A 24,073-nucleotide genomic window follows, 5' to 3' on the forward strand; every position below is an offset into this window, starting at 1 on the left:
TAAAATACCAATATAAAATTCCAACTGGCCTGAAAGTGCAGAAAATTGCTTAATAAATCTGCCCATCGAAATATTTAAGATGATACCAGTGAAAACGTAACAACTGTGACTCAGTTTCATATAGTTGGTAAGACCCATCTGAAGTATGCTGTACAGTGCAGTGTTGTGCACTGCTGCTGTAAAACCATTAAAGTAACCATGTGAAAGTAATACGTTTTTTCTTGTGTACTGCTGTAGGCTGAGCTGGAAGTCCCTCAGTCATGCAGTTTTGTCCTGCGTACAAGCGATTGCTCACTGAGTGAGGTGGCTGTCATCGACCCACAAGGCCAGCTGATCTACAGGCTTGCACCCAACACTGATGAGTTCAAAGCTGCCATGGCGAAGTAAGAGCTGTTCACTCACTCGGGCCAGGGGAGCCTTCTTTAGAACAACAACAGAGTGGAAACTTGTTTCTATATTCAAAATGCATTCTTACCAGCTCTTTGATATTTCTGGAACTATTTTACATTTGAAATAGCATTTTACATTTTACTTTTTTTTTTTTTTTTTTTTAAAAAGGTGAATTTTTTTAAAAGGTGCATTTAAAAAAAAAAAGGAGCATTTATTTAACATACACATTTGGTTAAAAGTGGTTTTCTTTTGCACTCTTCCAGTTATTCAAGGTTGATGCTGTTTTGAATTGTGTGGCATCACTACAAATACATTCAGTAAACATTCGATCATAAGATTATTATTATTATTATTATTATTATTATTATTATTATTATTATTATTATTATTATTAGTAGTAGTAGTAGTATCATTATGGTTGTTGTTGGTGTTGTTGATGTCACAGAAAAGGACAGTACAAAATTATTTTGGAATTTAAAGTTGTTGTTTAATACAAATAAATAAATAAGTTAATGTTTTTTTGGACCTAAATTTAAAAGTTTGAAACCAGAGTTAATCCTTCAATCAGAGCTTCTTGAAGTGGTGGATGGTTATAAATATACTGAGATCAGGTTGGATCCATTGCTGAAGTTTGATTTGCATATTTTAACTATCGCAAAGAAAATAGCAAAAAAACTTGTTTTTCTTCTCTGACAGCAAAAACAAACAAACAAACAAAAAAACAACTTTACTCTCCGAAGTAGAACATGTGTTATTAAGAGCTGTATTTTTCTCTTGTTTTATACTTTTACTTGCCTGTGCTGAGCATTACAAAAAACTGGATTAACTAATGAACAAAGCAAGCAGTATTACTACCCTTACTGCCAGTTACTGCCTTCTTTAAATTGGATGTCGTTGAATTGTAGAAGGCAATTGCACTGAATGTGTAAAACTGTAACAGGTTATTCTAGTTTTGCACGTCCTTATCAAGTGCCTTGGTGAAGGTCCTGTGTTGGCCAATCAGTATTTAGTTATAGTGCTCTTATGGCATGGAATAGTCTGGACCAGAGTATCTGGGATATGATCATGCATCAGATAAATAACACGAATGTATCAGTTAAATGTAGAACAATGACTAAGATTACATTTATTTTAATAAATGGTCCCAAGAAGTATTGAAGTGTAAATTGTAGATTGAATGTATGATATTGTCTTTTAGAGTGATGTTGTTTTTAGGGATGTGAAATTAATGCTGTCTGTTTCTGGTAATCTTGCCAGGACACTCTTGTAAATGAGGCCTCGCTCTCAATGTTTTTGCTTTTTTTGCCTGGTTAAATAATGAATAAATATATAAAAATGCATTAAATGATGTTATTTGCCTTGTTCCTTATCAGCTTACAAATTAAAACTGCTTTTTGTTGCTTTGTCCAGGTATGTTCTGAAATTCAGCATCCAGGGTAGAGACAGTGTCTCCCTATACCCAGATAGCGGTGAGTCAGAAAACATTCTCAACATGAAGAGAGGCATCATCACAGCCCTCATGGCACCTATGGAGTCTAACGAAAATATAAAGACCATTCCCATGGTGAGTGCTACATAAATATGATCTCTGTGCAAAACAGTAAGCAAAAATTAATAAATAAGATAAATAAAGTGAGTTATGGTCTAAATCTAATTATCACTATAAGTACCAAGGTAAATGGCAAACATCCCTTTCGCTTTGAATGATATGTTTTTAGTGATGATTTTGAGTTCCAAAGAACAATTCTGCACCCCACAAATTCTAAATTCTAAATTGGGAGAAACTTTGTATTATAAACAAAAGGCAATTGTTTTTTACATTTATAGTCATAATATGTGAGTCTGTTAGTCTCACTCAAAGAGCAATGTTCTTCATTCCCTTTCTGTGCTTTGTTTTTCAGGATACTGTTTACGGCAAGTGTGACAGTGAACTGACTGTTAATACCAGGAAAGCAGATAGTAGTGCCACTGACATCACAGTCACCAGGGACCTCATCAAATGTCAGAGCTTCGTTCCAATGAGAGGCTATGTTAGCCCCTTAGCTCTAATCACAGGAATGGTAAGTCCACTAAATTAACCTTAATTTAAAATAGCAAGCAGTTACTGCAGTGTCATTTTACATACTGTACATGCATTCTACCATTATAAAAGTTTCCCATAGCAAAAGCATAGCAGACTGTAATAAAGCATGGTAATGGGTAAGCATTGTAAAGAATACAGAGTTATGGTAAAGCATGTAATTAAACATGGCAAACCGGGGTAAACTTTGGTAAATGCATTGTATAGCCATGGGAAAAGCATAACAAAACTGCAGAGAATAAAAATACAGAGAAAAAAAATACTGTGGAAAGCTTTTACAAGGGTACAGGTGTAAAATCTTGGTCAATGATAATTCAAGAGAAGATACAGATTAATTCAGCTTTGTGAAAATGAAAAATTCCTGCACCTGTGATATAAAGCATTAAAGACACCCATCAGATATAAGAGACAGTGCTTTCTGATTTCAGAACACACCACTGTCAACCCTGATCAGCAGCAGCCAGTCCTGCAAGTATGTTCTGGACACTAAAAGGAGACATGTGATTGACGCTACCTGTACTGAAAAACATGTTTTCCTGCCTTTCTCACACAAGTAAGTTTTGTTTCTAATACCTTGTTCCCTTTCTCCTTGAACAAGACATTTAAATAAATTCTAGCCTGTGTATGCACTGTGTTATATATATATATATATATATATATATATATATATATATATATATATATATATATATATATATATATATATGTGTGTGTGTGTTTTGTTTTTTTTTTTTTAATTCAGCGAAGAGTATGGAATTATGTCCCAGGTGAAACAGACCCTTAAGTTTGTGGAAGTAAACAAGATCAACAACAGATATTTTGATCAAGGTAAGCTACACCCCCCCCCCCCCCCCCCCAAAAAAAAAAAAAAAAAAACAGATACTTGAATACAGATCATTAAGAAGTGTCCCTTTGTGTATTAAATATGTTATGCTTGCAAGCCTCCCGTATAATCTCTACAGGTATTTAAAATGCTAGACAGGGCCCTATGTCAGTGTGTCAAATGCCAGTGGCTCAAATGCCAGCACTATTTACCTTTGTGCTATATAAACGTATAATTTGTGTTTTTATTAATCTTCTTGAAATTATATACTGTAGAAGAGAAAGCAAGGACTGAAAGTGAATGCTGTGCTGCACCTTAAACAACTGTCTTGTTTCTTAGATGAATCTGCTGCAAAGCCTCTCGCTATGGACTATGCAGAGGACAAGTCCCCCATTCAGACTAAAGAAGCCATTCTGAAAGCTCTCAGAGACCTGCAAGGCCTGCCTGAGACCCAGCAGGGCCAGCAAAGAGCCAGTCTTTTCCACAAACTTGTTACCCAGCTGAGAGGCCTGAACAACAAGACTCTGGGCGAAATGGTATCTGAGATGACTGAAATTTCAAGGTATTACTCAAAAGTTTACCCTGCTTACAGTACAATAACTTAACAAGGCCTGAGAACAACGCTTTCACTTATTTAAAGACTGTTAGTTCTGATTAAAAAAAATAGCTTTTTTTTAAGCCTTTTAAAAAGTTATACTGTAAATCATTTTATAGGGACCAATATCACTAATATACAAGTAGGTGATTTTTTATTCAAAGTATAAAACGTTTGTAATTTGAAAAAAAGGAAAAAAGATTGTGCGGGTTCTTAAGTTCATTAACCATATTTTACAGTTGTAATGCTGTAAAATATATTCATTTCGAACGTGAGTGACAGCGATGCTGTCAAAAATAACAACTTGATGAAAATCTAACCAGTTGTTCTTTTATTTTTTCAACGTTCCCAGTTCTATCACATTACAAGTTCTCCCCCAGTGCGGTACCCCTGAGTGCATTGGCGCTGTCCTTCAGGTTCTGAGAGTCACCAAAGCCCCCACTCCTGTGGTGGATGCAGTGACTTACTCCCTGGGGCTCCTGCCCTCACCCTGTCACAAGCGAGTCCGTGAGACACTCAACATGGCTCAGTACCAGCAGAGCAGGGCAACACTGTACGCCCTCAGTCACACAGTGAGAAAGTAAGTGCTTGGATGCAGGTTTTGAATACGGTTTATCCGACCTCTTTGTTAAAAAATAAAAAAATTGAGACCTGATTTCCTAAGCTTTGCTAATATAAAAGATTTTATTTTGCTGAATTGTTGTTTTATATACTGTGTATACAAATATATAATCCTGTCATTTCTACTTTTGTGAGATTAACAACCTTTTTTACCTTTAATATAAATAACAAAATAAAAGCACAGCGAATGGACAATATAATAAAGATGTTTGTGATTGCATCAATCCACCACCAAGTGTCAGCCTAATCCAAGAGAGATGACTTACATTATTAAGTACTATTGTTAAGTACAGCACACCCTTTGTTCGTTATATAGAGGGGTTCATTATAGCGAAAGGACAATCTAAATAAATGATAAACTGTTGGAGTAAGTTCATGAGATGATATTGTAAATAAAAGTAGAATTACATTTACGTGTTATCTCATGTATGCAGCATTCTGCCTTTGCTTTCATTAAAGAATTAAAACAGTACAAAAAGCAAAAGTCTCGAATTGAAGCAAAACTTTTATTCCAAATCAACCCGACAGGAAAAGTTTGACATGAAAAGTTCATCAGATCCTCAGATTTTTTATTTATTTATTTTTTTAAAATCAATTTTGCTTTGCTGAATGGTTGCTGAACAAGCAAACAATCAATATAGTTTCCAGCTCTGTTGCAACACAAAATGATTTTTATTTTGGAAGCAGTTACACAGCGTGCGGTTTTTATTAAGCCAAAAAAGTAGACTTCACTGCGAAGGCGGCATCCTGTGCGTACAGACCGGGATGTTGACAGTGTGATTCTATTTTTTAGGGATTTTTTTTTAGTTTTTTTTTAGTTTGTTTTTTTTTATTTGGGGTCCAGGGGCCAGGTTCATTATAATGAGGGGCGTTATAGTGAGGGTGTACTGTACCTGTTCAAATAAATGTGCTTACAGTATATATTGGACAGTTACTGTATTATTGTTATCTTTTATTTTATTTTGTTTAAATATCAATGTATAAAAACATTGTGCTTCATCTTTATAGGTTCTATAACATGGAACATCTTGTAACCCCTGAAGTCACAGATGTGGCCAAGTTCATGGTCTCTCTGTTGGGAAGTGACTGCTCCGGCAATGAGGATTCCATTTACCTAACTCTGAAGGTCTCTATCATGTTGATTTGCTGTGACTGTAGATGATATAGTGCATTTTATATACATAGATATATATATATATATATATATAGCCTAGTTGAGCAAAATGATCTTATGATTGTAATTGCTGTTTACTTACAGGCTATTGGCAATATGGGAAGAGCAATGGAGGACGCACACCCCAAACTGAGGTCTACAGTTCTGAAGTGTGTGCAGCAGCCATCAGCTTCTCTCGCAGTTCAGCAGGCTGCTGTTCAGGCTTTCAGGCAGATGACAATTACAGATGAGGTACACTCACTGTATGACATTTTCAGATAACAGTGTAAAAGATGTATTGTCTGAGGCGACATTAGCAGTGGTTGATGTGCTCAGTGTACCAGGATTTAAAAGCAGGGACTTTGGAAATATCCCGTTGTTTTATTCCTATCAGGTCCGCAGCATACTTCTTCAGGTCTTCCAGGACAACAGCGGAAAGGTTCAGAAGCGTGTGGCTGCATACCTGATGTTCATGAAAAATCCCTCCCAATCTGACCTCAGCAAAGTTGCCAAGGCCTTGCTAAAGGAGAAGAACAAGCAAGTCAAGAGCTTTGTTGCCTCCCACATCGCCAATATTCTGGAATCCGAGGAGCCCTCCGTCCAAGAGTAAGCAAACAAATGCTTTAACTAGGTGGACTATCTGAAGGCACACACACACACACACACACATATTGCTTCTATCCACAAAGGATTTCACACTTTAAACTACATTAACTGCCTCTCCATAAATATTGAATGATGGCTAAATATGAGGATGATTAGAATGCCCCAAGAATAAATAGGGGATTGTGTTTTTATACTTAATTCTATTTGTATAACCGGCACTTAGCAAAGATAATAACTCAGTGTCCTCCCACAGACTGAAGAGAAAAATTGAAGAAGCACTTAAAGGTAACCAGTTGCCAGATGCCATGGACTTCAGAAAGTTCTCACGAAACTATCATGTTTCACACACCATCCCTGACAATATATTTGGGTTTGAACCCTTGACCACTACAGTGGGAGGAAACATGGTTTTTGATTCTACTGGCTACATGCCAAGAGAAGCAATGCTGGAGACCACACTACAAGCCTTTGGAAACACAATTGATATATTTGAGGTAAAAAAAAAAAAAAAAAGAAAAAAAAGAAAAAAGTATATACATCTGTCTGCTTTGTCTTTGAACAGTTTAATATTGGAAAAGTATCTGATCAACCGCAGTTAAACAGTTCTAAGTATTGAGCTAACCTTCTCATTCTTCACTATAACTATATTTATTTTATTTTGCAGTGATGCTAATCTGTATACCTGTAATTCAAGCAAGCACTCTTTAAATACCTTATTTTAATCATACAATATTTTGTCATCTTTTCTTGCAGTTTGGTTTGGATGGGAATGGTTTTGAACCATCTCTGGATGCCCTGTTTGGAGAGAAGGGCTTTTTCCCTGACAGTGCATTGAAGGCCATGTATTGGGTAAATAACAGACTGCCAGAGAGCATCAGTGAAGTTCTGAAAAACTGGTTTGGTCAGAACAAGGATGGAAGAGCAAAACGAGAGGTACCTTAAATGACCAGTCCATGCATTACTCTTTACAATGTCACCTCACATTTCCCTAGCTAACCTGTTCTTTTTTTTTTAAACCCTACAGATTCCTGAGGATATCATCAAAGAAATCACTTATAATGCTAAGAAGTTGATGAAGGACCTAAAATCGCAGAACTCCCCCGAGGCCACTGCTTACCTGAGAATTCTAGGAGCTGAACTTGGATACTTGAAAATCAGTGATTTCAAGACAGTGGCTGAGATGATCATGAATTTTGGCAAAGAGCTGCAAGGCCTTCCAAATCAGGTACTGAAACTGAGAAAGATTTTCCTGATTCATATTTGATCTGACAATGAAACAACAGGTACGGTCTTTCAAAGTGAAAGATCAGGTCATACATTACTATGGCTGTGAGAATTCAACATAATATTGTATACATTTGTCCAGCTGTATAATTAAAAAAAATACTTGTTTTGTGCAATTCTTTTAGCTTGTTAAAGCGGTAACATCTGGCTCAGACATGGACCTGTTTGCTCATTACATATTCATGGACAACGAGTTCTCCCTCCCCACTGGAGCGGGTTTACCCCTGAAGTTCTCACTGTCTGGAGTGTTCACCCCAGGAGCCAGGGCAGGTCTGAAGATTGATCCAAAGACGGTAAATGTTCAATGCCTGTACTTTTCCTAGTATGTAAGCTCCCATCATCTATGGTTGGATTAACAAAACAAATCATTAACTTTTCATCAAACTTACGATCAGCTCCGTAATTTCTTTCCACATTTGATATCACGTACAAATCACCTTGGGTCATATCTTAAAACAGTCTGATATTTACAAGTGATTACAAATAGTTGGGGGTGTTTACATTTTCTTTTCTTTTTTTCTTTGTATTTATCTTGGCAACTATTTATAAAAATCTAACATTTAACATTATAACTTCACCCACAGAAACAACTGACTTTTAGACCATCGGTTTCTGTGGAATTTGTAACTCAAATGGGCATCCAAATCCCTCAGTTTACCACAAATGGAATTCAGATGCATACCAACATCTACCATGAGTCTGGTGTCAATGCCAAAGTATCAATAAAGGGAGGGCAGGTAAAACTGAGCATCCCAGCACCACAGGGACCAACCCAGCTTTTCAGCATCAGGTGTGTACATGTTATTAAAAATACATTTTACATGCGTGAATCTGCAAACTTCAATAATCAGTTCTGTGTGCCTTCCTTCAGATTCAAATATTTTGAAAAATGTTTGCTGGAACAAGGCTTGGAACAAAATCCTAAGCTTAGTTTCATTATTTTTTTATTTTTTTTGTAATTACAGCAACATGTTGCTGTCTGTGTCCTCCGGTCAAAGTGACGTAGTGCCCCCTATCGTTGAGAGCCGGACTGACACGGTAACCTGCAACCCTATGTTCCCTGGCCTGCAGTACTGCACAACTGTACTCTACTCTAATGCTAGCATGACAGATGCTGCTCCGTACTACCCGCTCACTGGAGAAACAAGGTTGGTATCAGAATTATGACTGTACAGTGCATTTCATAGACTGAAATTAAAAAGGTAGAGGTCAAGAGTCCAGAGCTTTCACTCTACATTACTTAATATGATTTATTTTATTAAAAAAATTAAGCCTCAGACATATTCAAGAGAGCAAATGACAATGGATACATCTATGGAGCTGATGTTTTTACTGTTGCTTGTCTGCAGATACTCCCAAGGAGAACTGAACTACAGATTTGATTAATTCAAATTAAAGCACTTCTGTAGCTATTGTGGTGCTATCAACCAATATTAATGAATGATACAATAATGTTATTACCCTTACTATTGCATTTGAATTATAGTGATGTATCCTTATAGTGACTTTTAACAAGTACCAACTACGATAAACGTTTTAAATGCTGCTGCTAACAAAAAAACAAAATTTTACAACGTAATAATAATTATAATAATTCTAAATCCTATTACCCTAGATTTGCATTTGAGATCCAGCCTACAGGGGAGGTAACAGAATATTCAGCCACAATTGCTTATGAATTGTTGAAAGAAGATCGTGACAAAGTAGACACTGTGAAGCTCATTGTTAAGGCTGAAGGTAAGCTCCTTTATCTGTTTGTCGATTAAGACTGGTGAACACTTATATTTCTATTAAATCATTAGATATAGTGTAAAGCAGTGAGATTTGATAAACTTGGATTTGACACTTAATGGTAAAACTTTCTTCTAAAGGGTCTCCAGGTTCTGAAGCCACGGCTACCATGAAGTATAACAGAAACAAGATGACTTTTAGCAGTGACCTCCAGATCCCAGATTATGATGTTCAATTTGCGATTAATGTAGGAGTTAAGGATGAAGGCATGTTTAAGGGCAAGAAAACATATGGCCTTAATATTGATGTCTCAAACAAGAATGTACCTGAACTGATTCTGCTTGGCAAAGCAAGGTACATTGTCTCCATTCTCAATTTAATTCAGAATTTGGTTTACTTACTATTGACCAATACAGTAGAGTTTGGCATATTTTAGATGGCAACTCTAAATGCCAGAATGTCTTGCTTCAAAGTGATTTTTAACACTAGATGAATGCCAAAGTTTTATTGATTTATTTTATCTTTTGTCAATCCAATGAGTTTAATACAGATTTATAAAGGGATCTTGACCAATTTTGATGGAGAAGTGAATTTCTTATATATAATTCTTTGCAGATTTGAAGGAATGAAAGAGGGACAGATTTTAGTCCAACTCACAATCCCACGTGTTAATATTGATGGTAAAACCAGTGCAACCATTAATGTTGCCAATGGATTAACAGTGCAGCTTGATGCAACAGCTAACATTCCAGAGTCAACTTCCGCACAGCAGGTCATCTTTAGATATGGTATGATATTTTTTTGTTATTATTAATAAAAATACCTGTATTCCTCTTATCTTCAGTGACAAATAGCAGAAACTAATAAAATTTATGCTTTTTAAAAATATATAAATATGATATATTTATATATATATATATATATATATATATATATATATATATATATATATATATATATATATATATATATATATCATTGTCTATTTAATTTTGTGTAGATTTGACTCACCTTAATTATGTTTCTTCTCTGAAATAATTATTTTGTTTAGATAATAATAAGGCTCAACTTGAAATTAAATCAGACATACACTCTGATCTAAAGAAGCTACTTCCAGACTTTAGCCATTATCAGAACTCTCTACAGAAGCATGCCGATGACATCCTGGAACAGAAGGTGGCTAAGACTGACATGAAACTCCGTCACATTGTCTCCAAATCCATTGAGGTGAGAACAAAAGAATACTTCAACTGACTTTTTATTTACATTGTGTGCACCCTCTCTTAATATAGATACAGATTTTGCTAAAATAAATCTCCTGTGTGACTCATACTTTCAGAAAAAGGCTAGAATTTCAAATTTCTTGGTGGATAGTGGTTCCAGCTGACTTTCACCACTTTGAACATTTCACCATAACATAATAATACAGATGTTGACAGTACCATAATATACCAACACTCTTGAATTCAAAGTGTTATGTTTGTTTTCAGTGCTTGAATTTTTGCCAAGTTGATAATCTCTTTTTTTTTTTTTTTATAGGCAGGCAACATTTGGCTGAATAAAATTGCAAAGGATCATCCATATGTTGAAAATCTGAGAAACAAACAAAGCTTCCCGGAACTGACCTTGCCTTCACTTCCAGAGCAACTGTACTTGAAAACGTAAGACAATAATTATTCACAATTTCTTAATCTTTGTGGGGCGCACCTATACATGAAGAGAGAATTATATTTTGGATGGATTCATTATTATTATTATTTTTTTTTTTACAGTGACAGCTTGATCAGTTACAAGTTCAACAAGAACAAACTGACCTTTGAGGTCAACCTTCCACTGGGAGGAAAAACTTCACAAGAGCTGCATCTTCCAAATACATTCTACACGCCCCCCTTGGTTTTTCCAGAAGTAGGAATCAATGTGCCTTCCAAAGAGTTCAGCATTCCTTCCTTCACTATCCCCAAGACCCAAGAGATAAGTCTTCCACTCCTTGGTGTTGCAGAATTATCAGCTAAACTTACAAGCAACTATTACAACTGGACAGCCTCCTTCATTGGTGGAAACAACACGCAAGACAATATGGCTGTAAAACACTTTATCGCCAAATACCAAGTCAAAGCTGAGGCCCCAGTTGACCTCCTCTCTTACAATGTGGAAGGTAACCGTTTTTCCTTTTTAATTAATGTTCTCTGTAATTCTATTGGAATAAATAACTATGAGGTGGACTTTCAAAGTTGTTTGCTCCTGTGCACAAATTGTACCATATTTCCGGAAGAGGAAATAAAACAGTAAAGTATCGGTTTAGGTAACTAGCAGTGTAACTTCAGTGACGGTAGCCAGTAACTAGCAATGTAACCAGGTATATTTTCTTTCAGATTGTTTTTCTGCTAATATTGCACAGGAGCAAACTGAATTTAGGAAACTTTATATATTTTCATAAATATTGAGGTATAGATACATTACTAAAAATGCAAAATGTTATTTTTTTGACCAGTTTTCACATGTGTAGCTAACATGTCCTTTATTTTTGCAGTTACAGTTCATTTATCTTATATTTTATTATCTATGCATTAGGTGCACTTTATGTATATCAGCTAATTCAATATTCATAATAACAAATACTGACCTAGCTACATATTAATGTATGCAGTAAGTGATCCAAATATCAATTTGTTTGAATTTGTAAAGTAATTTAAGGGAACAGAAGGAGGAATTGTGTGTACAAATGGTACATTTAAGATAATTTCTAATGTATTATTTGTTCCTTTATAGGTACTGGATTAATAACTTCAGAGCCACATGGTGTGGTTACTGCTTCTGTGAATGGATCCCTGCACCACAGCTTACTTGAAGCATCTGTTAGTTACAGTGAATATGCTAACTTAGAAGATCTCAGCTCAAGAACCAACTATCACTTTGGTGCTTCAGGTGTTCTTGGTGTCAAAACATCTCTGTCTTATGCTTTGCAGAGTAAGATTAATGACATAGGATTTCAAATCGAAGACACTCTTGGTGGCCATCTGGCAGTAGGACCTCTGTACTGCAATTACACTTCCAGTACAACATACAATTTTAATAGAGATCAGCTTGAGGGAAGAGTACAATCATCTACAAAGTTGAATTCATCTTTCCTGGAGGCTGGTAACAGATTAACCGGCAGTTATGTCAATGAAGTACTATCAGTTATTTCAAACACTGATGTTAACAGTGGTGCGTTAGTTCATGTTGGTGAAATAAGCTACAAGGATGGTGTGCTGAATCTGAAATCTGATGCTAATGGAAGGCACAAAAGTTTATCAGCCCTTAACAAAATTGAAATTTCACTGTCTGGCCAAATAGCAACAATGAGAGTTGAATCTCAAGCTCAGCATTTAAGAAACAGAGTTTTTGCTCTTATTTCTGGCTCCCTGAATGGTCGAGGTCTTGAACTAAATGCTGATGGTACCATCAATGTTGCAGGAAGCCGTGGAGCCCACAAGGCTACCCTGACAATCAATCCAAATGGCTTGGCCACCAGTGCAACGACTAGTCTTCAGTGCAGTGCAGTGATATTTTCAAATGTATTTAATGGTGGAATCGATGCATCTGGAGCCACACTTAGCCTTGTTACAAAAGGAAGTGACATCAAAAACACTGCTGAGCTCACTGTAGATGGCAAAGTAGGATCATCTGAAGTATCTTTAAACAGTGTGTATAAGGGCAATATTATGGATGCAAACAGCAGAAATCGATTGAACTTCAAAGTAAATAAGGAAGGACTGACATTTTCAAACAACATGATGGGATCCTACAATAAAATCAAGGGAGAGCACACAAATACCTTGAACATCGCTCTGTGGTCTCTAGCCTTCACTTCAAAAACAGACAACTTGCTGGGTGCGGGTAACTCTTACAAGCATGACTTTAAGTTTGACTTGAAACCTTTTATCATTTCACTGAGCCTGAACAACGATCTCAAGTTCCTTGGTGTTGATTTCACCAATGAGGGCAAACTTAAGCTTGAACCTCTCAACCTCAACCTGAATGGAAACATGAGAGGAGCGTACGGAAAAGATCAAGAGTTGAAACACACATATACAATTAATTACGCAGAACTTGCAGGTACTGTGGAGTGTAGCACCACTGGCAGAGTTTGGGGAGCACAGGTTGACAATGCTGTCAAACTGGAGGTTGCAGCACTTTCTTCTAAATTCCATAGTGACACCAAACTCAGTTGTAAATCCCTCCACTTTGATAACGTGGTCCGTACTCTTGTAAAGCCATTCAAGGTTTCTTTTGAAGCTGTTACCAATGGTGATGGAAGTCTAAACTTATATGGAACCCACGGCGGGCAGATGTATAGCAAATTCCTAATGAAAGCTGAACCGCTGGCTGTTACTTACTTACATGATTACAGAGGATCAACAACCCATCAACTGGAAACTGGAGGACCTGCTTCCACACTTCTCAATAACAAGGTAAATGGACTGGTTACTCCATCTGAGCAGTCAAGTACATGGAAGCTAAAAACTCAGCTAAACAAAAATACCTACACCCAAGATGTAATTGCCTACAACAAGGCAGAGAAGATTGGCATTGAGCTTGAGGGTCACATACTCACAGATCTGTTGCCCATTTTTGCAAGCTCTGGTAGATCAGCCCAAGATGTTTCTGGCCATCTCCAGGAGTTTAGCATTTCTGGCTTTCTTAAATATGATAAAAATAAAGATCTTCATACAATTGAACTGCCTTTTATAGAAAGCCTGCCTGCAGTGATTGAGCAAATAAAAGCTAACATGGTAAACGCTCTAGAGTCTCTGCAAAGGTATCTAAAAAGTCTAAAACTGAATGACTTAGTGCGCAAATACAAGGCTTCTCTAGATAAACTACCTCAACAGGTGAATGATTATGTGAAGAGATTGGAGTTGGAAAGCAAAGTTAACAATGTTAAAAAACAGTTGATGGCCTTCACTGAAGATTATACCGTCACCCTAGAAGACCTGGAGAGATATTTGGAGAGAGTGAAAGAATTATATCAAGAAGCTCTAACTGATCTGCAAAAACAACTGAACAAACTTGAGATGAAGCTTAAAGCTTATGACCCTATTGAATGGAAACAAGCTTTTGAGAAACTGATCAGTAAAATTGTAAAAACACTGAAGACACTCGACCAGCAGTATGAGATCACTAGAACTGCCATGAGCACCATTAGCTACATGCAGGATATAATTCAAAAGTATGATCTAAACAAACTGAAAGACAGCGGTACAGCTTGGCTTCAGAATCTCGATGAAAAGTTTCAAATAAAAGCAGAGCTCCAAAAAGCATTGGACAAGCTGAAAGAACTGATTCAGAGCTTTGATGTGCAGAAGATTGCAGAAGACCTTATAGACCATATTAAATTAGTTAATATTGAAGATGCTATTAATACTTTAAAGACTTCCTTCCCTACAGATGAAATAAGTAGAGTTATGGAAACCATCAAAGATGTGGTTCTGAATTGGATAGAAGAATATGAAATTACTGAAAAGATCAACAGTGCATATGCAAAGCTGCAAGAACTACTTGTTAAATATGAAATTGACAAGAAGGTACAGGTTCTCATGGATAAGGCTGTGCTGCTTGTTCAGCACTACAAAGTTAAAGAAACTGTGCAATCAGCTGTAAATGTTCTGAAAAGAATCGATTTGAAGTCATATGTTGATACAATGCAACAGTCTCTGGATGATGTGATTAAGCAATTGAAAGCACAAGACTACAAGCAAATAATTGAGCAGCTGAATATGTATATTGATATGCTTCTTCAAAAAATCAAATCTTTTGACTACAATACATTTGTTGATGAAACAAACCAAAAAATCAGTGACATGACAAAGTATGTAAATGCTCAGATCAAAGATCTTGAGATACCACAGAAAATTGAGTCTGCAAGGCAATACATAAGAGATGTTCAAATTGCAGCTATGTCCTATTTGAAACAATTGAAAGATACCAGACTTTCAGAAGTGATGACATGGGTCAAAGGCTTAATAGAGTCAACAACCCTAGTTGAAGTTAAAAAAAGGATACAGGACAATCTTGAGGATCTGAGAAACAGGATTAGCACAATGGACATTCAGAAAGAAGCTAAACTGTATTTGCAGCGGGCTAGTGACTTTTACAATCGATTCGTTAACTTCATGATGGATCAGTGGAATAATGCATACAAGAACATCAGTGCCCTAGTTGAACAATATGATATACAAAATGCTGTTGACAGGTTAAAGAAAGCTATAGAAGAAGGAGTTGCATTCCCTGAAAGTATCATCGGCACAGTTAGAATCCCTGCATTTGAGTTAAGCCTGAATGCACTGAAGAAAGCAGAGTTAGAAACACCTGAGTTTACAGTACCATTAACAGATCTGCATGTCCCATCTGTCAAAATTAACCTGAAAAAGTTGCAAGAAATCAGCATTCCAACCCGGTATACAGTTCCAGAGTTTACCGTTCTGGATATCTACATCATTCCATCATTCACCATTGATTTGGAGGAAATTAAAAAAGCAATTATTAGAGCAGTTGATCGAATCAGAAATGTTCAAATTGAATTACCAGAACCAGACATCTATTTCAGAGAACTGAGAATAGCATACCTGTCTAACCTGCCTGATCTTACATTTCCAGAGGTAAAGCTTTCAGAAATCAGTTTTCCTGAAATCAGAATTCCAAAACTCTACAAGAACTTTCAATTCCCAGAGCTTGAGATTCCTGAATTCCATCTGCCACGCATACCTCATGAAGTGAGTGTTCCCACTTTTGGCAAACTCTCTGGCGAGTTTAAAATAAAATCTCCTTACTACACACTGACAACAACAGCTGAAGTCAGAAATGCTACTGCTAGTCAGATGAATCCTGAGATTACAGCCAGTGTTACCTCCGAAGCCACATCTACCGTAGATTATCTTGCCTTTACTTTAGATGCCACTATCCGTCTCTCAGCGCCTGAAATGAAGAGTCTGCAACTAATTGAGAATATTAAGTTAAACCACAAGGCTTTTTCACTTGACCACAACAGTGAATTAATTTTCTCAGGCAAGTCAGTATTGGGAACTGCAGAAACAACCGCAAAGGCCACAACTGAAGCTTACAATGCAGAAGCAGTGAATAACCTACGTGTCTCGTTGCTGAGTGGAGTTTCAGTCACAATGCATACAAATTACGCTCACAACCTAAACATCCCAGAAGCAGATATGTCAAGCCAGATAACTCTGGAGCAAAATGTTAATACTCGTTTAGAGTCGGGAACTGTGTCAGTGACTGTTTCAACTGCAGGGAGCGGAAAGTGGTCAATTCCTGACTACTCTGATGAAGGCACGCACAAAAGCGATTTTGAGTTCACCATCAATTTCAATACTGCAAAACTTGCATTCAATGGTCAAACCAGCAGCAAGTTTTTGAAAATGAAGCAGACCATAGCCTTAGAATCTGTCATCCTGAATCACATAAATGTTGATATCCGAGCTGAAACAGAGACTCCCTTTGTTAAAAGCAGTGTTTTGGTTCTGAATGGAAAGGCTCAAGTGTCAGATATGAAAATAGAACTAGGAGCAACCCACAATGCAGTACTTGTTGGAAGAGTTAATGGAAAAATCACAAATTCAGTTGACTTTTCAGTGAAGCCATTTGAGATTTCTCTAATTGTCAGTAATAATGGGAATACAAAGATTAGTTTACCCTTGAAACTCACTGGTAAAATTGACCTTCAGAACAACTACGCACTGACCCTTAATTCAAAAGTTCAGCTATTTAACTGGGTGGCTGGAGCAAGATTTAACCAGTACAAATATTCCCACAATGTTAATCTAGGCAACAATGACGACAACATTTTAGTTAATCTGGCAATGAATGGTGAAGCAAACCTTGAGTTTTTGAATACCCCTGTTACAATTCCTGAAATTAATATCCCTTATACTTCAATGAAAACCCGATTAGTTAAAGATGTTTCCCTATGGCAGGATACAGGCCTTAAGAATCTCCTACTGACACCCCGGCAGTCCTTTGACTTGACATTCAAGGTTCAGTATCAAAAGAACAAGGACATGCATTCATACTCTGTAAATTTGGAGCCAATATACAATACGATAAATTATTATGTTATTGAATCATTCAATCAGAACTTTGAGGGTGGCAGAGATAAGGTAGTTACCCTCCTCACAAACTCTTACAGCAAAGCCAAAGAACAATATAGAAAACTTAAAATAGATACTTCGGTCAACAAGTTGCCAAAAACTTTCAGAATTCCAGGGTACACAGTCCCTGTGTTACACATTGAAGTTTCTCCATTTATCGCTGAATTGCCAGCGTTTGGTTTTGTTATACCTAAGGAAGTTAGTACACCTGGATTCACTGTACCAATGATTGGCTTCTCAATGCCATCCTATACCCTTGTCCTTCCCTCTTTGGAACTCCCTGTACTTCATGTACCTGCCACTCTCCAGAAGCTGACACTACCCAAGTTTAAAGTGCCCCGAACACAAGATACAATCCTGGTTCCTGCTATGGGCAACATAACATATGAGTTTGTATTCAAATCAGCTGTGATCACACTGAGTGCCAATGCAGGAATATACAATCAGTCTGACATTACAGCTCGCTTCAGTGCTGCTTCTTCTTCTGTATTTGACATTCTGAGCTTCAAACTCGATGGCACAACAAGCCTGACAAGGCAGAGGGGTCTTAAATTGGCCACAGCCTTATCCCTAAGCCACCAAAACGTTGAGGGAGCCCACGACAGTACAGTGAGCCTCACAAAAAGATTTATAGATGCCTCTGTAACTACAACTTCCAAAGTAAAATTGCCAGGTCTGAACCTTGAATTTAAGCAAGAACTTAAAGGGAATAGTAAGTCTAAGCCAAATGTAGCTTCAAAGATTAATCTTAAATATAATTTCAAAGTTCCCCAAATTGATACCAGTGGCAAAGGAACAGTTGACCATACTCTTAACCTAGAAGGACTGACCTCATATTTCTCTTTGGACACCACAACTAAAGGAAACATTGAAGGAATCTTCTTAACCACAAAAACATTTTCTGGAAAAATCAACAATGAAGCAAGTACCTACCTTAATTCCAATGGCATTCGATCAACCATAAAGACCAATGCAAATTCCAAAGTAGATTCTAAGAAGAGCAAAATCTGGAATTTTGACCTGAATGAGAACCTTGCCTTGGAGGCATCCCCACTCCGTCTATACACAATGTGGAATCATACTGGAAGCAATGAAGCTATCATCAGCTCTTTCAATACCAAAGGAAACCAAGCAGTCAAAGCAATTCTTGAACTGGTTCCAACAAGTATGAAAGCTGATCTTCAGCTAGTGATCTCTCAGCCAAGTAGCCTTGTTGAGGAAGCCAGCATTCATCATAACTTAGCTATAAATATTAACTCTGAACATCAGAAAGTAGGCTGGAATGGCAAAGAACAATTCATGTCAAATATTCTTGCCCATGAGTTACTGCTCTCAAATGATGACTCCGAGGTGCGCTTTGATGTTACTGGGTCCGTGCAGGGACATGTCACTTTCCTTAAAGACATTACACTACCAATTTATAAGAAGAGCATTTGGAATATCCTGAGGTTTGGTTTAACTACCAGTGAAGACAAGCTGCAATACCTGAATGGTTCTACTACCATTGTTTACACTAAGAACAAAGATGGTTATTTCTTCCCACTGCCTATAAATGTCCTGGCTGATGGTGTTACAATCAATATACCAGAAGTAACTCTGCAGATCCCAAAATGGGTAAGAAATCTGCCACGCAAAATTCAAGAAATTGACATTCCAATTGACAATTTCAAAATCCCAGAAAGATTGTCAATCCCTTCAGTTATAGTAACACCAGCTTTCAAAGTTCCCTTAACCACTCTTCAAGTGCCATCATATACCATAGACTTTAAGAAGATTAAAATTCCAAAAAAGATAAGTTCACTTTCATTTGATCTGACTCTTCCTCATTTGCCCAAAGTGAAATTTCCCAAAGTTGATATTGCTGCTCAGTACCTCAACTCCGTGAAATCCAAACTACCCCAATTTTCAGTAGCTGTTCCTGATTTTAACATTATCATCACGTCATTCACTCTTCCAAAAACTTTCACAGTTGGAAGCCATGTCATCGAAATGGATAAAGTGGTAAATCAAATTGCCAATTTTGATCTTCCCACAATCACAATTCCAGAGCAGAAAATAGAGATTCCGGAAATATCAGTATCCCTCCCAGCTGGACTTTTTATTCCTGTTTTTGGAGCTCTCTCTACAACTGTTAAAGTTGCATCACCAATATACAACATGTCATGGACCACAAGCCTTGAAAACAAAACTTCATCCATGGTCTCTTCAGTCAAGTCCACCTGCAGTTCCACTATGCTGTTTCTGGAATATGACCTGGAAGGTAAGATTTAATAATTAACAGTACATTCTTTTTTTGATTATATACATAATATGTTGTTTAGTAATACACACTAGATATTCCGCATTAACTCTTTTCAAGTTGGAAAACAATCTGCATGGCTGTGGTGTTTTAATAATAGAGTTTATACTGTGCAAAATATTAGTCATTGATTGGCTAGACATTAGGACTATAATATGTTTTGTCTGGTTTTGTAGAAGAACATGCAGGATATTTGTACCCATTTCATAAATAAACATGTTATTTTTCAATACAGCAAGTGCAACCACCAGTTACCAGGACGGAGCTTTCAAACTTGATGGAAAATGCACTTTATCCCACAATGACCTGAGCATTGATTGGCGCCACACATATAATCTCAAGGACCAAAGGTAAATGTCTTGTTGTATTTAATTTTAGATTTGTTATTTACCATATAGCCAAATTTGATTCAGTAAATAAATAAATCAGATGTTATGCCTGTATCCTTAGGTGTTCCCCGGGGGTCAATTCTTGAACCTCATTTATTTTGTATTTTTATTTATTGAATACCTACTGTCTGCAGAAAAAGTTCTGTATATATGTATGCGGACATGACACTGTGGTTTATTACAGCTCCATGATTTAACTAAGACACTACAGAGTGACTTTTTTGAAGCTCAAGATTGGTTTGATAAAAATGGTTTGATTTTAAATGAAAAAAAAAATCATGTTATTTGGTTCAGAGGAAATAATACAAAACAACAGTTCCAATTGTGTTATTGTTACCTGTACTAATGCAACTCTTAAATTTGAAAAACACATAAAAGAAATATGTAGCAAAATAACCCACTTTTTAACAACAGTTGCTTAAATTTGCAGATACAAGGTTTTAAATGTTAACAGATGTTGGTAGATTTGTTCTTCATAGATACTCCTGTTTAGAACATCACTGTACTTCTTGGCATTCCAGGTGCACTTGGGTGTCACCTGTCGGAATGAAATCAATTCTGTTTAAAATGTGTTTTAACAAACGCCTGTTTATTTGAGTAATCACTCCAGGAGTTTACCTGTGATTCAGCTTACGAATTGTTGTGAACCAAATTATTTTTAAAATACAGGTGTCGAAAAGTCTAATGGAAGGAAGGCATCTTTTACTTTTGGCTGCATTTGCAGATAGGAATTGCAAGTGCCATGGAACTTCGATCAAACTTCCCTCGTTCAGTTCAACAAGTGTTGTTCCACTAATCTAATCATGTTATTTGGTTCAGAGGAAATAATACAAAACAACAGTTCCAATTGTGTTATTGTTACCTGTACTAATGCAACTCTTAAATTTGAAAAACACATAAAAGAAATATGTAGCAAAATTGGGAGAAAAATTGTTGTATAGCCAGCATCATTGCTTAAATTTTACATCAAGGTTTAAATTAGCGAAGCAACTTTTGTTTCCTATTCTGGACTATAATTACGTGGTTTATATGAGTGCTAGTAAAGAGTCGCTGAAGAAGATTGATACAATGTTTAACAGGATTTGTAGATTTGTTCTTCAGAGTACTCCTTTAGAACATCACTGTACCTTGCATTCCAGGTTACACTTGGTGTCACCTGCTAATGAAATCAGATTCTTTTTAAATGGGTGTTTAACAAACTGCCTGTTTATTTGAGTAATCTACTCCAGGAGTTTACCTGTGATTACAGCTTACGAAGTGTTTGTGGAACCAAATATTTTAAAATACAGGTGGCAAAAAGTACTACTGGAAGGACATCTTTTACTTTTGCTGCAGTTTCAGATAGGATTGCATTGCCAATGGAACTTAGATCAGAGACTTCCCATCGTCAATTAAAAAATGTGTTGTTCCACTATCTGAAGAAGCCCTGTGCATGTGTATGACGTGTAGAGTTTTAAATGTGTATTCCGTTTTATGTGATTTTAATTTGCTGTTGGATGCCGTTGTAAACAAACAAATTATAGCTCATATGGCCTTTTTCCAATACAAATTTAAAATAAAATAAAAATGATCATGATTGTTTGACGGTATGTTATACTGTAGGCTAATAATCTATTTAGAGATAAAAACAAAACAGTATTTAAAACATGTAACGTGCCTTTCCATGAATCTTTAATAATTTTTTTTTCAGAATGAAACGCCAAGCACTTCCAGACCCAAGGTAAACATCAAATTTAAGTTAACCACAGATGTATCATTCAGACTATATGCAAAGCCATAGAACCATTACATTTCTTGTTTAATGTTAATAACACTATTTGGTAACATATCACATGCAATGTATTATTTTATTTTCTTTTACCAACAATGCTTTTTAACCTTTGAGTTTGTTATTCTCAATGCTTCATGTTCCCCCATATAAGGATTTTTTTTTTTTAAATGGCTGCCTTAATTATAGTAAGTCTGTAGTCATTCATACTCTTTTTTTATTGTTTTTCAGACCGAAGCACCACTTGTTAAATGTTGACATCATCAGCCCAACTTTCGCAGGTTTCAGCATACGCTATGCAGCAGGCATGGATATCATCACTGCTTCAGTTTCCTCTCCATCAGCTGGATTCCTTGGCCTGCTTCTGGAAAAAACAGGCCCTGAACTTATTCATGGAAAACTGTACAACCGTTACCCAGTAAGTAGTGATTTCAATTTTCTACTGCTGTCCAATTTTATGTAGTGATGTTTTACTCTTTCAGAATGAAGTAACATCACAGATATACTACCCTATTATAGCTGTTAAATAATATGAGTTTAAACAATGTTATTTAATTAATTACATAAGAACATAAGAACATAAGAAAGTTTACAAACGAGAGGAGGCCATTCGGCCCATCTTGCTCGTTTGGTTGTTAGTAGCTTATTGATCCCAAAATCTCATCAAGCAGCTTCTTGAAGGATCCCAGGGTGTCAGCTTCAACAACATTACTGGGGAGTTGATTCCAGACCCTCACAATTCTCTGTGTAAAAAAGTGTCTCCTATTTTCTGTTCTGAATGCCCCTTTTTCTAAACTCCATTTGTGACCCCTGGTCCTTGTTTCTTTTTTCAGGCTGAAAAAGTCCCTTGCGTCGACACTGTCAATACCTTTTAGAATTTTGAATGCTTGAATTAGGTCGCCACGTAGTCTTCTTTGTTCAAGACTGAACAGATTCAATTCTTTTAGCCTGTCTGCATATGACATGCCTTTTAAGCCCGGAATAATTCTGGTCGCTCTTCTTTGCACTCTTTCTAGAGCAGCAATATCTTTTTTATAGCGAGGTGACCAGAACTGCACACAATATTCAAGATGAGGTCTTACAAGTGCATTGTACAGTTTTAACATTACTTCCCTTGATTTAAATTCAACACTTTTCACAATGTATCCGAGTATCTTGTTAGCCTTTTTTATAGCTTCCCCACATTGTCTAGATGAAGACATTTCTGAGTCAACAAAAACTCCTAGGTCTTTTTCATAGATTCCTTCTCCAATTTCAATATCTCCCATATGATATTTATAATGTACATTTTTATTTCCTGCGTGCAGTACCTTACACTTTTCTCTATTAAATGTCATTTGCCATGTATCTGCCCAGTTCTGAATCTTGTCTAGATCATTTTGAATGACCTTTGCTGCTGCAACAGTGTTTGCCACTCCTCCTACTTTTGTGTCGTCTGCAAATTTAACAAGTTTGCTTACTATACCAGAATCTAAATCATTAATGTAGATTAGGAATAGCAGAGGACCTAATACTGATCCCTGTGGTACACCGCTGGTTACCACACTCCATTCTGAGGTTTTTCCTCTAATCAGTACTTTCTGTTTTCTACAAGTTAACCACTCCCTAATCCATGTACATGTGTTTCCTTGAATCCCAACTGCGTTCAGTTTGAGAATTAATCTTTTGTGCGGGACTTTGTCAAAAGCTTTCTGGAAATCTAAATAAACCATGTCATATGCTTTGCAATTATCCATTATCGATGTTGCATCCTCAAAAAAATCAAGCAAGTTAGTTAGACACGATCTCCCTTTCCTAAAACCATGTTGACTGTCTCCCAGTACCCTGTTACCATATAGGTAATTTTCCATTTTGGCTCTTATTATAGTTTCCATAAGTTTGCATATAATAGAAGTCAGGCTTACTGGTCTGTAGTTACCTGGTTCAGTTTTGTTTCCCTTTTTGTGGATCGGTATTACGTTTGCAATTTTCCAGTCTGTCGGTACCACCCCTGTGTCAAGAGACTGCTGCATGATCTTGGTTAGCGGTTTGTAAATTACTTCTTTCATTTCTTTGAGTACTACTGGGAGGATCTCATCCGGCCCAGGGGATTTGTTTATTTTAAGAGCTCCTAGTCCCTTTAACACTTCTGCCTCAGTTATGCTAAAGTTATTTAAAACTGGATAGGAACTGGATGACATGTGGGGCATG

At 36.6% G+C, this 24,073-nt stretch overlaps 1 protein-coding gene across 1 annotated transcript in view; it reads left to right on the plus strand.

Moving 5' to 3' along the window:
- LOC121317440 (apolipoprotein B-100-like) overlaps nucleotides 1-24,073 on the plus strand; it is a 30,267-nt gene that overhangs the window by 3,630 nt on the left and 2,564 nt on the right. Inside the window, exons 4-29 of the mRNA XM_041253377.1 lie at nucleotides 238-383; nucleotides 1,801-1,954; nucleotides 2,292-2,450; nucleotides 2,899-3,023; nucleotides 3,213-3,298; nucleotides 3,633-3,855; nucleotides 4,241-4,468; nucleotides 5,518-5,635; nucleotides 5,768-5,914; nucleotides 6,057-6,268; nucleotides 6,522-6,762; nucleotides 7,022-7,201; nucleotides 7,293-7,493; nucleotides 7,678-7,845; nucleotides 8,137-8,342; nucleotides 8,518-8,700; nucleotides 9,168-9,289; nucleotides 9,424-9,637; nucleotides 9,899-10,071; nucleotides 10,335-10,510; nucleotides 10,823-10,944; nucleotides 11,056-11,438; nucleotides 12,053-19,687; nucleotides 19,962-20,076; nucleotides 21,806-21,835; nucleotides 22,115-22,301. Coding sequence (XP_041109311.1) covers nucleotides 238-383; nucleotides 1,801-1,954; nucleotides 2,292-2,450; nucleotides 2,899-3,023; nucleotides 3,213-3,298; nucleotides 3,633-3,855; nucleotides 4,241-4,468; nucleotides 5,518-5,635; nucleotides 5,768-5,914; nucleotides 6,057-6,268; nucleotides 6,522-6,762; nucleotides 7,022-7,201; nucleotides 7,293-7,493; nucleotides 7,678-7,845; nucleotides 8,137-8,342; nucleotides 8,518-8,700; nucleotides 9,168-9,289; nucleotides 9,424-9,637; nucleotides 9,899-10,071; nucleotides 10,335-10,510; nucleotides 10,823-10,944; nucleotides 11,056-11,438; nucleotides 12,053-19,687; nucleotides 19,962-20,076; nucleotides 21,806-21,835; nucleotides 22,115-22,301 — 11,934 coding nt within the window. The remainder of the gene's footprint in view (nucleotides 1-237; nucleotides 384-1,800; nucleotides 1,955-2,291; nucleotides 2,451-2,898; nucleotides 3,024-3,212; nucleotides 3,299-3,632; nucleotides 3,856-4,240; nucleotides 4,469-5,517; nucleotides 5,636-5,767; nucleotides 5,915-6,056; nucleotides 6,269-6,521; nucleotides 6,763-7,021; nucleotides 7,202-7,292; nucleotides 7,494-7,677; nucleotides 7,846-8,136; nucleotides 8,343-8,517; nucleotides 8,701-9,167; nucleotides 9,290-9,423; nucleotides 9,638-9,898; nucleotides 10,072-10,334; nucleotides 10,511-10,822; nucleotides 10,945-11,055; nucleotides 11,439-12,052; nucleotides 19,688-19,961; nucleotides 20,077-21,805; nucleotides 21,836-22,114; nucleotides 22,302-24,073) is intronic.

The sequence above is a fragment of the Polyodon spathula genome, chromosome 6 (assembly GCF_017654505.1).
Source record: "Polyodon spathula isolate WHYD16114869_AA chromosome 6, ASM1765450v1, whole genome shotgun sequence".
Lineage (NCBI taxonomy): Eukaryota > Metazoa > Chordata > Actinopteri > Acipenseriformes > Polyodontidae > Polyodon > Polyodon spathula.